At 44.1% G+C, this 16,971-nt stretch overlaps 1 protein-coding gene across 2 annotated transcripts in view; it reads left to right on the top strand.

Moving 5' to 3' along the window:
- Positions 1 to 14,285, top strand: part of LOC109836402 (E3 ubiquitin-protein ligase PRT1-like) — a 33,326-nt gene extending 19,041 nt beyond the window's left edge. Inside the window, exons 4-8 of one of the 2 annotated variants that reach the window (XM_020404293.1) lie at positions 11,163 to 11,219; positions 11,305 to 11,502; positions 11,583 to 11,786; positions 12,904 to 13,016; positions 13,727 to 14,285. In XM_020404293.1, the coding sequence (XP_020259882.1) occupies positions 11,163 to 11,219; positions 11,305 to 11,502; positions 11,583 to 11,786; positions 12,904 to 13,016; positions 13,727 to 14,035 (881 nt within the window). In that variant the 3' untranslated portion in view covers positions 14,036 to 14,285. Of the gene's footprint in view, positions 1 to 11,162; positions 11,220 to 11,301; positions 11,503 to 11,582; positions 11,787 to 12,903; positions 13,017 to 13,726 lie in introns of both variants that reach the window. The other variant, XM_020404292.1, reaches the window with a different exon arrangement.

Genomic DNA, 16,971 nt, shown 5'->3' with positions numbered 1-16,971 from the left:
GCCTCGAAGAACTCGAGAGGCTCGATGAAGAGCGCCTGGAAGCTCAACAGCATATTGAGTTTTACCAAGCTAGAATTTCTCGAGCCTTTGACAAAAAGGTTCGACAAAGGAGTTTCAAAGAAGGGGATTTGGTTCTAGCTGTGAGACGGCCTATGGAGTATAAACTGCTTCTCATACTCCAAAGAGTACAAGAGTATAAACTGTTTCTCAATACTCCAAAGAGTACAAGAGTATAAACTGTTTCTCAACACTCCAAAGAGTATATGAGTATAAACTGCTTCTCAATCCTCCGACCGGTATAAGAGTTTAAACTGCTCCCTGATACTCCAATAGGTATATGAGTCTAAACTATTTCCTACCATTAACGGGAAGTTCCTGGAGGATATTACACTAATATTCTTAAGGATAACCCGGCCAGATAACAAAATCAAACCCGGTTCCAAGAGAGAAGCTGGGGGTGGATAATCCAATGTATCGGGAAGTTCCCGGAAGAATACCACATGGGTATTCTTAGGGATAACCCGGTCATTGTGGAATTGACGAATAAGAAATCTACATTCGAACTCTGAAGGTCAGAATATCCCTTCTTATTTTCATCAAAATTCTATAACTCTTATGAGTTATTTTTGTGAGATGAGATCTAATCCTCTGATAGGTTAATCTTTCCTCATCAAACCATCCGCTGATCAAATCAAATGACAGTGGGTCCACCAACATTTCCATCTGCCAGTCATTGGCATTGCTCAGACTCAACGTGTTAGGTCAGAATCACCTAATAGGTTAATCTTTCCTCACCAAACCATCCGCTGATCAAATCAAACGACAGTGGACCCACCAACATTTCCATCTGCCAGTCATTGGCGTATCTCAAACTCCAGTTTGGTCAAACCTTCTAAAAGTTAGGGCCAAAGCCAAAATCCTCTCTCGATTCCTTCCATGAACGAGAGGTCCACTTGGAACAGTCAAACCTATAAAAGTTAGGATTGTTTCCGATCTCGCTTAGTCAAGCCTACACATAGTCAAGACTAAAGTCGAGTCATTCATTTTCGATAAACGAAAAATCCACCTTTGTCCCCTTTTCCACCAAACCTATAAAAGTTAGGGTTGAAATTGGGTTTTCTCCTCAATGAATGAGGGGTTCTTTGGGTTCAAATGACCAATCCTATAAAAGGTAGTGTCGTTCGAACCTTTCCGATTCTCGGAGTGGAGATCCCACTCTTAGTTTCATCCTTCCGGATTCTGGGGGTGGAGATCCCACCTCGAGTTTCCTTTCCAGCTGAAGATAGAATATAAAATTCTTCCTCTTCAGCACCGGGAGACAGAATATAAAATTCTTCCTCTCCTCGGACTTTTCCGATGCTCGGAGTGGAGATCCCACTCCCAGTTCATCCTTCCGGATTCTGGGGGTGAAGATCCCACCTCGAGTTTTCTTTCCAGCTGAAGATAGAATATAAAATTCTTCCTCTTCAGCACCGGGAGATAGAATATAAAATTCTTCCTCTCCTCGGACCTTTCCGATGCTCGGAATGGAGATCCCACTCCCAGTTCATCCTTCCAGATTCTGGGGGTGGGGGATCCCACCTCGAGTTTCCTTTCTAGCTGTAGATAGAATATAAAATTCTTCCTCTTCAGCACCGGGAGATAGAATATAAAATTCTTCCTCTCCTATTTGACACAACTTTCAACTTCCAATCCGCACTTGGTGCATGGGAAATTTTATCCCGAATCCTAAGTAAGGATAAGTCAACTCCTAACACGTGTTGCCGGGTAGCCTATTCCCGTAACAAGGGCAAAGTCTACATATTCGAAGTCGTAGCATTAAGTCTAAGGGAGTTCATTCCTTTAGCACAACGTTACATGCGGAACGGATTTCGACAATCCGCATGCTAGCCCGATTCAAACGGTAATCGGTAAAGGCATATCAAACCCGTTGATGGCTGGGGGTTCGCCAAAAATCCCATAAATCTGTCATTCAGAATAAATACAGAAAAGATCACACAAAAGAAGCAAATGCGGAGTTTCTATTAATAGACCGAGTCAAAAGCACACAACAAGAAGCTCGTTAGCCCGAAGGCAGCTGGCGGCTGAGAATATGAGACTTTAAACTAAAGAGTCTATCTACATAACTCCGCTCGAGTTCTGCCTGCAGATTAGTTCGAGCAGATTCTTCAGAATGGCTTAAAATCTCTGCGGCCTCACTCTTCAAATTCATCAGTCTCTCCTGGGTGGACCCTAGCTTCTCGAGTGCCTGCTCACGAGAACGCTCTAGTCCAGCCAGGTCATCTGCAATGAGAGCGGCAGATTCCTCCGCGTGCTTCAAGGCCTCTCTCAGCCTAGTCGTTTCCTCGCGGTTTGAGTTCAAAGAGCGGAGTAGCTCGGCTTTCTCCGTATCTTTCCTCGCCACGTTAGCCATTAACTGCGCAATGGAGCTCTCGTGTGACTGAAGCTCGCACCCGATGGAAGATTTCAGGTCACGCCACTGTGCCATCCTAAGCTCCAACTGAGAGGACACGAAAGAAGAAGCCCCGGTGACCTCCAGCTCCTTCAACTCTCGTATCTCTGACTCCAGGGCGGCGAAATCAGCAGTGAAGGAATCAGCCAATTCCGGATATCCTTCTTGTAAAGAAGCTTCTCGATCAGGCCGTTATAAAAGGCGGTGAAGAAGCTGAGGTCCGTACGAAAAGCCTCCCTGTCAGGATCAGTATCGACCAAAAGGATGCGGACACGCTCGTATAGGGAAGATCGGGATCCTACAAGCAACAACATAGAAACTCAGCGGATTATCGAATACGATAAGGAAAGTCAGAAGGCAAGTTCTGAGCATACCAACGCCAACGGACGTCCCCTCGTGCTGAGGTCCGACAGGCTCTGAGGCAGCAGCAGAAGAGGGTATATCAACCCCTGCAGGCGGATTGTTCATACCACTCGGCAAAGGCGGGGAGGCACCACTTCTATGCAAGCTCTCAGCCCCGGGAACTGTAGTAGCATCAGGCCCAACGGCCGGTCCTACAGTTACACTCCTATGTTAACCAAATGGAAATTTGGACAAATAAGGAGAATCGGGACAAGAAGATCGTATGCATACCTGCAATACGCCCCCCGTCTTCAGATGCAGTCGGAATGCTCAAGAGTCATAAGAGTAATCGGCCAAGCGCTGGTCCTGATGGTGGCAGCCCCTCTTATTAGTCAAAATGAAAAATTTTAGACGAAATAAGAGGATTGGGATAATAAATAAAGTTATCTGGCATACCTGTAGATTCCATCATCGCGTAAGCATCTGAGAAATGCCAGGAGTCCATATCGAGAATCAGTCCCGAGTGGCTGTGTCCTATGATTGGCACTCATATATTTAGTCAAAAGTCAAGATGAACATAGAAAAGTACGCATAGTCCGCTAAATCTGTATGGCGTACGCTGCGAGCCGTCACTCCGAGGCAAGCTGGATATGCCTAGGGATCGATTATCGGGCTAATTCGCCAATGTTGGCGCGTAATAATTAAATGCATTCGTTAGCACCAGATAAAAAGATCAAGGCAAGAGGAAAGGATCAGATATGTACCGTAGATGAATCATTCCCAGAAAGAATGGTCACTCGTCGCTCTGGAAGTCTGCCTTCAGCTAGCATGTCAGGCTAAATAAGCCGGCAGTCGGCTTCGAGAACTTGGCCTGTCCATTCGCAACATCTGCAGGGTAACCTGAATGTTGAAAGATGAGGAAAACTCGAGAAAATACTTTCAGCAAAAACGGAAGACTTCCTTCCCCCCATGCGTTGAGGAAAGTAACATTGGTGTAGATATACTGAATATGGGACTGGGGGCTCAACATTATTCATGCTGCTCAAAGAATCGGATGTTTAGATCGATTGGCCAGCAGACGACGCGTCATGAAGGGCGTCGCACACACTGTTGCATAAAGCAATCCATGTTATCGGCACCAGAGATACCGAACCTAGGTGGGAGTTTCACCCATGCTCGAAGAACCCTGGAGGCATGAACATGGTTACAAATCGCCGAAAAGTAAACAACCTGTTAAGCAATGGCAATAAATGATACTTCGCCCTCCATTCAGCGGTCTTTTCCTAATCCGCTCTGTAAGGGCGCTGACCGTCATGGGGCCTTATGAACAGTGCTTCTTCCTCTTGCGGGGCAGCCAAACCCTCCGAGGACCAAAAGGCCGGTATGCACAGGGCCTGTCCACACGTTTCAACGTGGTTTTGGGTTGTAGTGAGCCGCGGCTCATGATTCGTCGGCTGTCCTACCTAAAGTGACAATAGCCATTTCATTAAATGGGCAAGAGCTGTTATTAATGGAGAAGGCAAATCAAAGAGGAAGGACAAACCGGTATCGAGTTCTTCTCGGTCGGTGTCCGCATCCACATATTCTTCCTCGGAGGTCTCGTCCTCGTCACCCGTAGGAAGGAGCTCTTCATCATCGGTGAGAAGAGATTTGGCACGCCCCTTTCCCCGCTTCTGAGCAAACTCAGCCCTGCGAGCAGCCATCATAGCAGCCCGGACCGAGTACTCGGACTGTAACTCTGAAAGGCTCCTCACACCTATGGATTCATAGGCGGAAAGGAACCACTTGCAACTGAGGAAAGTGGTCAGCCGCCTATACGAAGGAAGAGCAAAGCGAGCTCCAGTACATCCCACCATCGTCCATAGCCACGCTCGTACGCCATCAATCAATCCTCCCTCAACCTGAAGGCTACGGCTCGGATTCCCAACATACAGTTGGTCGTAACCGAACTGGCGAGCAAAGCGGCAAGGGAGATAAGGCTCTATGTAGCACTGGTTCTTCACCCGGAGGACAAGATATCCAACGCGGATGTTCACTAGCCACCGGAAACAACCAGCGTCGAGAATAGTCCGATCGCTTCTGGGTTTCTCCTCATCAACCAGCGCGTCGCCATAGCGACCTGAAAAGTGAGGGAAACACTTAAAGAATTCCCAGCTCTTCCGGACTCGAAGCTCTTGCTGAACATCACTAAACTTGTTCCCGAGCCATCTGCTCTTCTCCAACAGCTGCATGAAGGGGACGGGGGTGTCAACAACACTGGGCGCGGACATCAAGTCGGGACGGTGAAGAACGAGCCACGCCATCAGATATGCGTAAGGGAGCTCAACCTTCGGACAAACAAGCTCAGCTGATGGTGCAGAGCCCATATGTGTGAAACTGCTGACTAGACTCCTGAGCCCGCAATGGATGCCAGCAACCATTGCTGGGAGCAGGGAAAGCTCTCTCCCGTAGGCTAGCTGAACTGCAGGGAAGAGCACCTCGATGGGTAGAGCATCTGAAGGCTGGTGCGGGACAACACACTTCTTCAACCAAAGGGCGAGATAGCCTGCTAATAGAGTCCGGGGCCCAATGGACTTCTGGGCACGGCGGAGAAAAGAGCGAAACTTGGTCCCCGCGGGAAAAGCTCCCTCAGCACTGGCGATAGTGTAAGATTGAGCCTCAGCCTTCTCCAACAACTCATTAACGGCGGAAGGGGTCAACACGTCTAATTCATGAATGGGCGCTCCAAATTCTGGAACAAATAGCAGGCAAACTGCTTCAAGCTGACATGCCTCTTCCTCTTCGCTTGAGGAGAAGTCTGAACCAAGGAGGTGTGATAATGACAGGTAAGATCCCAGAGAGTGTCATACATGTCGGGAGTATCTTTCTTCAGGCACTCCAGCTGCTGGTTCGAGGGAAAATACTCCTGATACGGACAATCCCTCATCGGAAGACCCGAAACATAATGCATCTCATGCAAGGCTAGCCCTAGCTCACCATCACTGGTCAGAAAGGTGTTGCTGTCAGGCATGTAGGTCTCCAGCAAAACCAAGAAATGGCGATAGCTGACTGGGATTCCGTACATAGTGGCTCGTATGGGCGCATACAACCCACTGCTCTTCAGATCCCTCTCCCAGCGCGCTAAGACGAAATCAGTCATGCGCGCCCACCACCCTTTGGCTAGTGAGGAAGCCCAACCATAGCATCTGTATTCTGGTATAGGTAACCGTCTCCCCAGAAGAGCTAGACGATTACTCACGGTAGGAGCAGCTGCTGACACCTCGCCTGGGGGTGCAGTGTCAAGACCCATAATCCCGGGTCGAAGACCACGAACGTCAGGATACCCGTTAGAGCCGGGGGTCTTGTGGTGAGTGACATATCCGCACTGAACCCGCTCAGCATCTTCAGTAAGAGGCCAAGACATCTGCCTGTCCACGGCCTGCCCCTTCAAGTGACTGAAGGAATATTGGCGTGGAATCGAAGGGATGTACAAACAAGCTCCACCATCAAAAGTCAGCCAGTGCTCCTCTTCAAGAGTCAATATAGCGGGATCCTCGACATGATCCCCGAACAAGAAGCTCGGCTTCTGTAAAGCCTGAGTGGAGGTAGAATCGGCGGTAAAAGAGGCATCTGTGATAAGTTGGCGCAAGCAATGGCGCCCTCCTTCCCGTATTAAGCGGCAAGATTCATCTGAGCGACCTCTATCGAATCGAGGAAGTGGGCTAACAGCCTGCCTAAGGGAAGCCGAAGAGAAGACCCCCCGACTACAGCCGGTGTTGGCGTGAGAAGGAAGGCTACCCGCGGGAAATTCCACTACAATAAAGCACAAGGGTGGAGTCAGAAAATTCATAAGAAGAATGATAAGCTCATTCACAGAATAATTGGAGAGACGATTTTGAGTGTCCTACACCGGAAGAACGGTATGCATCATCACGTGAATAACGTGATAACATACACCGACCTATAAGGTGTAGGACGATACAAAATCGCCCCAATATACCGGAAGACTTGAATTGGCTAAGCAAAACAAGTCTGAAACCTTAACCTCCGCGAGAGAGGTATCAGTTCTTCCTTCATGACCCGCAAAGAGGTCAATCAGGGATGCAAGAAGAAAAATCTGCATAAAGCCTCATCCCCGAAGAACGAGGCCGCGGGAGAAGACGTCGCAGGAACCTCTTCCTCACTAGGCTGTGAATGAGAACGGCTCCTACGGGGTCGAGATCGACGCGGAGACATGAGAAATCTGCGACGAAAAGCAGCAAGTCAGGTACAATCTAAAATATGAATGCACGAAATTTAAAAGGGAAATTAAGAACTTTAATTAAAATCCTACACATAAATAGGATTTCATAATTGAAGTCTAGTTAAACCTACAAATTTCGTGCATGCAAGACAACGATTGTCATCTTTCACGGTAAATTTTGGTGAAATACCCAAAATACCCTTCGCGTTCAAGGCCAAAATTCAGGTCAAGGACACGCCCGGGTTGGGTCATGGTCATCATATCTGATCATACAGAACCCCCCGATACCCCACAATTTTGGTTAATTTTACAAATGAACCCTTTTGTAGAATCAAGCCAATTTTACAAATAAACCCCTTCACAAATTCCAATTTAACGTCCACATACCCTTATCAAAACTTTGGTTATTGGGTTGTGGTCTAAATTTTTGGAATTTCAGCCCTAAATTTCAGCCCTTTTGCAAATAAACCCCTCTACACTTTGTGGGTTGCTTTTTTGCAAATAAACCCCTCAAACAACATTGGTCTTCTTGCATAAAGCACCCCTCAAACTTTCGACCAAGTGGACATGCAATCCAAGACCCAATTTCAGTCCTCTTTTGCACAAAAGCCCCCCAAATTTCCGGCCATAGTGTAATTTTGCACAAAAACCCCCCCAAGTTTCGGCCATAGTGCAATTTTGCATAAAAGCCCCCCAAAAAATTTCGGCCCCATGATAACCTTGCATAAAACCCCCAAATTCTTGTGCCTACACAACCCATCATCAAAAAAACCTATCCTCTAACTCATGAGAATATAAAGCTATGATCTTTCTTGAAAAAGAGGAGAGTTTGGAAGGGGAGCTTACCAAATCAAGAGGCTCTTCTTGAGCTTGAAGATGATGAAACCCTAGCTTGGAGGAAAGGGTATTTTCGGCCAAGGGGGAGCACCAAAAAATCCGAAATTTTAGAAAGGGTTTTGGGAGAGCAACAATGGTGGAAAAATGAAGGGAAGAAGAAGAAGTTTGGGAGGGATTCTCTTTTGAAATCTCTTTTGAAAAGGGGGAAAAACAAAAGGGGAAACGAATTCAAACAAGAAGGAAAACAAAAGAGGGGGGAAACAAAAGGGGAAACAAACAAAAGAAGGAAAAGACAAAGAAAAAGAGAAAAGAGGGGGGGTGTCTCGGCCCCAAAACCGAGACACCCTAGGGTGTCTCGGCCTTGCCAAGGGCGAGACACCCCCGGGTGTTTCGGATTCTGTTTTGTCCCTGTACGCCCATTTTAGACCCGAATACGCCCGCTTTCGTCGGTTATTGGATGTTTTGATGAAAATCAACACCAATCAACGTTTGACGATCTAAAACCCTAAGGGTCAACGCCGGTCAATGCGTAACCCTAGGTCAACGCCAGTCAACGCGTTGCAACCAAAGTCAACGTTCGACGATTTGAAACCCTAATGGTCAACGCCGGCCAACGCGTAACCCTAGGTCAACGACAGTCAACGCGTTGCGATCAAAGTCAACGTTTGACGATCCAAAACCCTAAGGGTCAACGCCGGTCAACGCGTAACCCTAGGTCAACCCCAGTGTCAACGCCGGTCAACGCGTAACCCTAGGTCAACGCCAGTCAATGCGTTGCAACCAAAGTCAACGTTCGGCGATTCGAAACCCTAAGGGTCAACGCCGGTCAACGCGTACCCTAGGTCAACGCCGGTTAACGCGTTGCGACAAAAAGTCAACACACAGTGGTCTGAAACCCTAAGCCAGCACAATGTGGAGGAAGTAGTTCAAAGTCAATTCAATGACACGAGCCAAACTCAATTCATCAGCTGCAGACTCGAGACTCCGACGACGGCCAAGCGATAAACGCAGTGCCGGAAGAACTTCGGCTATTCGTCAAAGCATCGAATAGACCAAAAATCGAAGGAGCCAAGAGTTGAAGCTAACCACAGGTCCTTATGCCGACTAAAGGCTAGACCAATCACATCCAAAGTATTCCAGCCTCTTCTATAAAAGAAACGAGTCCGGAACGCTTTGGAGGGGGTATCTGTAGGCATCGAAAATTGCCAAAGAGCGACGATGAACGTCACCATCCGATCCACAAGAGTCCAATTGACGTCGACGAACGATTGAAGTGAATCGACGAGCTACGTGAGCTGATAGGATTTCGGAACAACGAAGACCCGGACCAATCGGGAACCCAGCGGTGTTCACAAAAAGGACAACGCCCTTCGTGCCTCGACCACTCTACAGATAATCCAACCACCAGAGCGGATCGAACTCTTCGTCAAGCATCCAACGCACCCGGAATCACTCAAATCCGAGTTCGGACGAAGAATCTACAGGGAAGACAACGAAATACACCTAAACGGAGTCTCGGCAAGTCGAAATACCCCGGGGGTGTCTAGGAAAAGCCTAGACACCCCAGGGGTGTCTCGGCCAAGGCCGAGACACCAGGGGGTGTCTAGGCCCCCTAGACCCCCCTACATGCTCCTAAACACTATAAATAGCCCACTTGGGCCTTGCTTTTGAGAGGAGGATTTTTAGAGAGCCTTGGCGAAGCCCTGCTGCAGCAAAGAGTGGTCGAGCGCTTCAACCGAGGAGGAGAGGTCTACATCAGTCTTCATCACCCATTCCCCGTCTGATCCTTAGTATTAGCCCTTGGCGTTAATACTAAGAAGAGCTAATATCTCGCTTAGCCGAGATAGACGCTTCAAAGCTTCTAGATCTCACGCGGATCGACGAAGCTCTGTCCGATATTTCTGGATCAGAAGTTTCTAGATCTCACGCGGATCGACGAAGCTCTGTCCGATTCTTTCGGAACAGATCTGAGTGCCAGGTGGTCCACGGATATTGACGTCCCCGTCACAGGCCAAAGACCCACGCAAAGCGAGACCGCACCAAAACGGGATCTCGTGTTTATTTTCGAAAAGTTGTAATCTTTGTTTTGTTGCACAAGGAGGTCTTATAAAAAGACTGACTTTTTATTGTTGTAACGCTTGAAGTTGTAACAGATTCAAAAGCAATGAAAACAGCAACTTTCCCCGAAAACAAACAGCCGTCGTTGTCGTCTCGCCCCCGTCCACTCGTCGACCATGTTCTCTGGTCACCCACATCGCCAGTTTACACGTTGACCCATCACCCTCGTCGTCGCTCAGATTCGTCGCCGTTGTCGTCGCTCAGTTCTTCGCCGCGTCGTCATCCAGTTCGACGTCGCCGCACCACCTCCAGAGGTCCCTCACGTCGAGCCTGTTCAGGCCGACGAAGGTTTCGTTTTCTCTCTATTTTTTTGTTAATCTCATTTTATTAGTTAATTGCATGAGTATTCCATCTCTAAACTCTTATCATATATTCACTGCTTAGATTATATTTGTGAGTTGAGAGTAATTGAGCATGTGACTGTTAAAATTTGATATTGATTGTAGAACTTGTGCATGATAATGAATATTACAGTTAAAATTGATTGAGATTGGAATTATCATAATTATTGATGCAATGTCACATTAGTTGTTTTTTAATTTAATTTCCCGCCAAAGATCATGGAATTTGGTGAAACGATGCATTATTTGATTTAAATCACTGATTCTGATAGACCCCCTTTCCCGTTTCACATCAGGATTGCTTCAGAAGTGTCATCGAGATTTTTTTGGTTGTGTAAAGATTCTAGTCAGATGTCGGTACTGAATGGCCACAACTCAAAATGCATGCGATATTGGTCTTGGTCCTCAAAGTCTAGAAGCCTCCAGCCCCTAATCTATCTTGGGCAACTCAAAAGGAATGTCTATAGGCGCTATACATCCAACTATTTCCCACAACAGAATCAGGCAGACTGCTAGAAACCCACTTCACCAATAAACTAAACAATTTATGCATGTCCTTGTTCTTTTGTCTTAGAATTTGTTCGGTTATAAATATAACTTTAGGAGCTGGTTGATGTGATTTGAGATCTTGAATCTTACACACAAAAAATACTCTTGTTGTTCTATGTATTACTTTGATCTGCTTTGTATGTATTTCTGGTTCAAGCTAGGCTGATGAAGGTGCTGATTGTTGTTATTCTTTGTTTCAATATAGCCACTATGGGAATTATCTCGCCCTCTTTATGTACTTTTTGCCTGTGAAAATGGTTACTAATTTCATGCATTTTCTTTCTTGTTACCTTGGTGTTAGAGGAAGAAAGACGTCGTGATGTATATTCACCTCAGTTTGGGGAGTCTGTGATAGCAGGTAAATTTTCTTTAAAGAAAGTTGATTTCTTCAGTCATTTACTATATGCTAACCTATCTATGGTCATCTTTTCATTTGATAGAAGATAATGTGGGTGCTTTAGAAGAGATTCAAAACTCTAATGGGGATCTTAGAGCTAGCAAAATTATAGCTCTTAAAGAGTTTCTCTCTCCAGAAAATGGCCTTGAGCATGGAAAGCACAAGCAAGTTTCTGTCGTTGACGTATTGTGTGCGCTATGCAATGAACTGCTATTTCACCCTTCCGTGCTTAATTGTGGACATGGTTAGAAAACTTACAAAGAAATTATACGAGCTTTCTGCATTACTGTTGTGTTGATATTTACTATCTTTCTTTCTATACAGTATTTTGTGATGGCTGTCTGCCTGGCCTAGCCAATGGGCCACTTACATGCCCAGTTTGTCAGAGCATGCATCCTGGAGAGTTCCCAAATATTTGTTTGGATTTGGATCATTTCTTGGAAGAGCAGTTCCCAACAGAGTATGCAATGAGGAAGGAGAAAGCACAACTTAAAATAGCAGAACGCCGACATGGAGATTCATCATCCGGTAAGCCCCCTTTTGCTTCTGTATAAGTTCTTGATCCTTCATAAAGCTTCAGAATTCAATCATAGCCAACTTAGGAGTTTTAGTTTTATCTGATTTTGTTTTCGTTGAAGTCAATAAGGTCTCTGGTTAGATATTCTTCTATTTGCAGATTTTCACCGTACAGTCTGCAATGTGCTGGTTACGTTTATTTTTATTGGGTGAATCTCAGAATCCCCCAAAACTTTGGGAAGTTTCCTACAAAGCCCCACTGAACTTTGTTTTTCCCACTTAACCCCCATAAATTTTCCCACAAAATTCTTAAAACTCCAAAAGGTCTTGAAAACTTGTTAGTGGTAGGCATACTATATTATATTTAAAACTTAGACTAGCAACAGTAGGGGAATTTTGCATGCTTTGTTGAATTTAGGCATGCAGAAACATATAGGGATAAACATATAACTTTGCCTGACGCACACAATTGTGGGAGCCATATACATACACAAAGGTTAATGGTTTAGACCTAAAGCTTCCTATTGTTTCTTTGTTAAATGTAACACTTGTGTACCTGCGTTAATCTACCTGAGAAAATATGGCATGTTTGAGAGAAATCTGAAACCATATTAATTTTGGATGGTGTACTAATCATACTTTAATTTAAAGGAAGCCTTCCTTTTGGTCATGTGAGCTTCAGTTTAGAATTCCGAAAATGTCATCACATCTGGAAAAACTACAGAAATGCTCTCATGCTAGGAAGAAGCAACTAGAATACCCTCACAATTGGAAATTCTCTCACTTGGAAAAAAAAAATCAGTGGAAATACCCTTGCACTTCAAAAATTCGACAGAAGCGCCGTCACAATTGGGGGAAACATCCATTTCCTTGACAATCTAATTACACACTGCTCTCCCACATTCCCCGCCATGCATGCAATCCAGAATACAAGTATATTGTTACTAGACCTAACCTGAATAGCCTTAGCATAACTCTGACAGTGTCACCTGGTGAATTATCATCTTCTTGTAATGTTCAAATAGTTTTGAGCTGACTCACTTGTGGTTCTACTACTGATATCAGACTCATCATCTATTTTTAAAGAAAATTTAACATGTGATTAACTCCATCCAATTTTCTGTTGCAGGTTCTTTGCGAGATGGGAAAAAAGCTGATTCACGCTTTTCGAAAGATGATAATTTACTTCTAAAGGAAGACTTGCAGAATGTTCACGTTGGTGTTGGATGTGATTCATGTGGGGTAAGGTTTTCCATCCCAATCACATCATCATAGAGGAATGGTTAAGTTCGTGCATGCAGAATTTATATCCCGAAGCTTTTCATATCTTTCTATGATTGGTACCCTTGCACGTTGATTAGTAAGCGGTGAATTAAAAGAAACCACTATGAACATATATATATCCATTGACTTTTATAAGGTTGTAGCAGACCTATTTTTAAGTCCAGCGCTAACATTAATTTGTTGTGAGTGCTTGACTGGGGGGCTTATATAGGAAACGTTTTATCCTATTTCTTCTTTTACATTCTTGAAAATCTCATGTTTGATGGTCTTGCTGTTTTCTCTCTGAATTCCAGTATGGCATTTCATTAATGTGTCCTGTGTGCTACCTTTTGAAGTCCATCCACTCGTTTAGGGGCTTCAGGTGTTGCCAATGTTCTGCTATTATTAAGAAAAGAAAATCATCCAAACATGTAGGTAATGACTTTAATGACAGCATCTTAGGTGATCCTTTTGCATCTTGACTACATTGTCAACAGGAGCGTGCAATCGTGCACCTTGATAAATTTTCGAATCAACTCCCTTGAAATGATTGAGATTTTTGCCTTCTTTTCAACTTATTCTCTTATGAACTATGCCTTAAATCTTTTAGGCTCTGAGGGTTGAAGATGTTGATCTTTCCTCTCAAGTAAACTCTGGAATTAAAGTTGACAATTATTCTACCTGTGCAGATGTATCCTATTATCGGAAAGAGATACAAGTGTAAAGATTGCAAAGAGAAGATAGGTTTTGATCTATGTGAAACATGCTACAACAGTAGTTCAAAACTTCCTGGCAGATTCAATCAGCATCATACACCCGACCACGAGTTCAAACTTGACAAATCTCAGATGCTATGTACAATATTGTTCAGGTCCTTTTTAGATGATTCTCAGCAAGATAATATTCCTGTGGTTTATCTTCCTGATAATATTCCGGATGACGATGATGATGATCTCGATAGAAACAACGCTGCTGATAGTAACAATCCCACAGAATAATTTGAAGGTAAATATGCCATTTATGAGTTGCATAGTCCCAGGTCAGAATAATTGGCACAGTGTGTAAAGCTCAACCCCCCTTGATGTAAGGATGTTTTTTTTGTTGTCCATCTTGCATTTGTTTGTTTTTTTTTTGGCAAAATGCAAATCATACTTGATCCTTTCTGCCCACATTTTAATTATGTACAGTAACCCTGTTCTCTTGCTGGCCGTTTATCTTGATAAACAAATCTACATGAATTGCTTGATGTGTTAGGCATGTATGGACATTTTTATGTTAAAGATAGGTTTGACATGAAAAGTCTAGTTATTTTTTATAGTTGATAGATAAGTGACTTAGTTTACTTTTTGATGGGCAGTTGGTGATGATGGGGTCTTTCTTAGTATTTGATAATCAGCGCCATTAATACTCAATAGATGAAACCTAACGCCATGCGTTTCAAGCTGGCAGAGCTGAGCAAAACATACCCACATCTCTGCTTCTTTTTTTTTTCCCCTTTCTGTCGGAAGCGAAACTGTTCACCCTGTGAAATTCTGTTTAATTCTCCTAGCAGCACATTCCCATTATTTTTATCACCACACGGGCAACTAGAAGCCAATACCTTGGATGTCACTGCCGCAGGAGATGGCAGCGTGCGGTCGAGAATCCAAAAACACGATGAAATTGTTACTGGCATCTGTGTGAAGAATCTCTTGTGAGCAAGTGAATCCAAAAACATGATGAAATTGTTGTTGTTGTTGGATATTTTGCTTATGGAAAAGGCAATTTTGCCTTTGTGAATAGTCCTGCATCGGAAAATGGAAAGAAGTCCAAGAAGTTTATGTTGGTTACATCATATTGGGCTTTGAGCAAGTGTTTTGGGCATTGTATTATTTGGGCTATTACTATCACGCACGCACGCCGCGACGCCCGCCCTGCACATGCACACATTTTTGTTTCTTAGAATCTTTTATTTTTACCGTTTTCTTCCGTGTGACCCGTTCGTAACGGATGCGGAGTTGGCGCGGGGAGTTACGCGGATCCTGCATAACAGATGCGGAATCGAAGCAACGGTTATTCGCCTCCGGCCCCTATATAAACCAGCGTTCTCCTCCTCGGAAGACACTGAAAAGAAACGATTCCTCCTCCTTCCTCAAAGCTTCTTTTACAAAGTTTTTTTCTGTTACCGTGTTCATTAATTTTCCGGGCAACCATCTTCGTCTGAGCAGAAGCTCTGCTACTCACGCCCGAGTACAGAGGTCGGCCGTTTTCCGGGGGTTTTTATTGCTAGGGGGAGAGGATCGACCGCGCCAGGACGATAGACGGGTCCTCTATCTTATAGGGCAGTGATATCACGACTGCACCCATTCAGGCCTGGTGTTCTAACCTTTTAATTTCAGATTTATACTAATTATTTCTTTTTTGACAGCAGTTGTGGCGTTTGAACTATCAAAATCAAGCCCCACGCACCCAAATGAACCAACTTGAACCCCCATCATGAACAAGGCTCGCTTCATTTTCTGCCCCCCTCAAATCATGGGCGGTCTGCTCCCATACCTTTTACATGAAAACTTTTGCGCTAACTCGCAAAACCTTCGTTTTCTTGAGTTCTTGATAACGACTCGCCAATCTCACGCCTACAAAGCTTTGTTTAAGTTAAGATGAGAACTCGTTGGAAGATGTCGATTTGTGTGGGGGTTCTTCTTACTGTTTTCTCTAGAATCTATCGGAGAGCGATGTACTAATGTGGTTGGTAATTGTGAAAGTTTTTTATTTTTATTTTTATGATGTCACATTTTATCGTTTGGTTGGCTCGTCGAACTAGGTAGGTAACTTATTTATGGTCACTGTTTTTCGCTATTGAATGAAAGGCACGTGAGATGTTGAACTACAGCTGCACCTCTTTGGATTCTATTGTTTTTGATCTTATCTTTTTTTTTTAACGTAGGAGGATTATGGACAACGTATTAAGTTCAACACTGTATACAGGTTATTTATATGATCTATGATGTGTGAACTTACGTTCCCATCGTTTTAAATTAGAAAATTCTGTCATGACAATTTATTGGAATGCCGCATTAGTTTGAGTTCATGACTCCAAAAGTTGTCACCGATCCTCTGATATTTTATATAATTTTCTCCCTGATTAAGCATTCTTTTATAGATTGAGACTTGGATTATTAGCGAAGGAGGCTTAGGCCTCGTTTTGTACACGGGAATGTGGTGGAATGGAATAGTCATTCTCACTTCTTATTCCTTCCTACCAAACACACCATCTTTTTTGAAGTTGGAATGTCCATTCTCACGTCTCATCAATTCCCACTTTTATGTGGGAATGAGCATTCCCAATGAAATTGTAGGGAATGAGCATTCCCACTTAAATAGAAATCAATAAAATATACAATTTTAAAATACGTCAATTCCCACTTCATTTTATAAATTACACCCAAACGTGAGAATGAGAATGACTATTTCATTCTCACGTTAATTCCATTTCATTCCTTCTCCCATTCCATTCTCATTAGAGTCCATTTCCACGTACCAAACGAGGCGTAACAGGTTGTACGTTTATTTTCTCGGAATCAAAACCAATTTGAAAAGATTTTCAACACGACAACTCTAGTTGGTTTCCACCTTGGAACTTCTATAGAGCATACTTCCTGATAAAGCAATTTTTAAGGATTAGTGTGAACCTCTGAATGAGGATATTATTATACCATCATTGTTCCTCTCAAATATTTTATAGCTTAATGGAAAAAGTTAGTGCTCTAATTGAAATAGCACCGGAGAAATTTGTAGTGGGTGGGCCATGGTGTTTGTCATCCTATCCTCTCCGATTTCATACAAAGGTCCAAAAAGGTGAGAGACGATATGAAAATAATAATTGAAGCTCTACCGCTGAAGTGAGTCAAATCCAACATCATGGGTTTTCTTTTTTGATCCGTGAAATTTTCTT

This window comes from Asparagus officinalis, chromosome 4, assembly GCF_001876935.1.
Source record: "Asparagus officinalis chromosome 4, Aspof.V1, whole genome shotgun sequence".
NCBI classification, from domain to species: domain Eukaryota; kingdom Viridiplantae; phylum Streptophyta; class Magnoliopsida; order Asparagales; family Asparagaceae; genus Asparagus; species Asparagus officinalis.
Note: the sequence above shows the minus strand (reverse complement) of the source record. Positions and strands in the feature narration are given on the sequence as shown.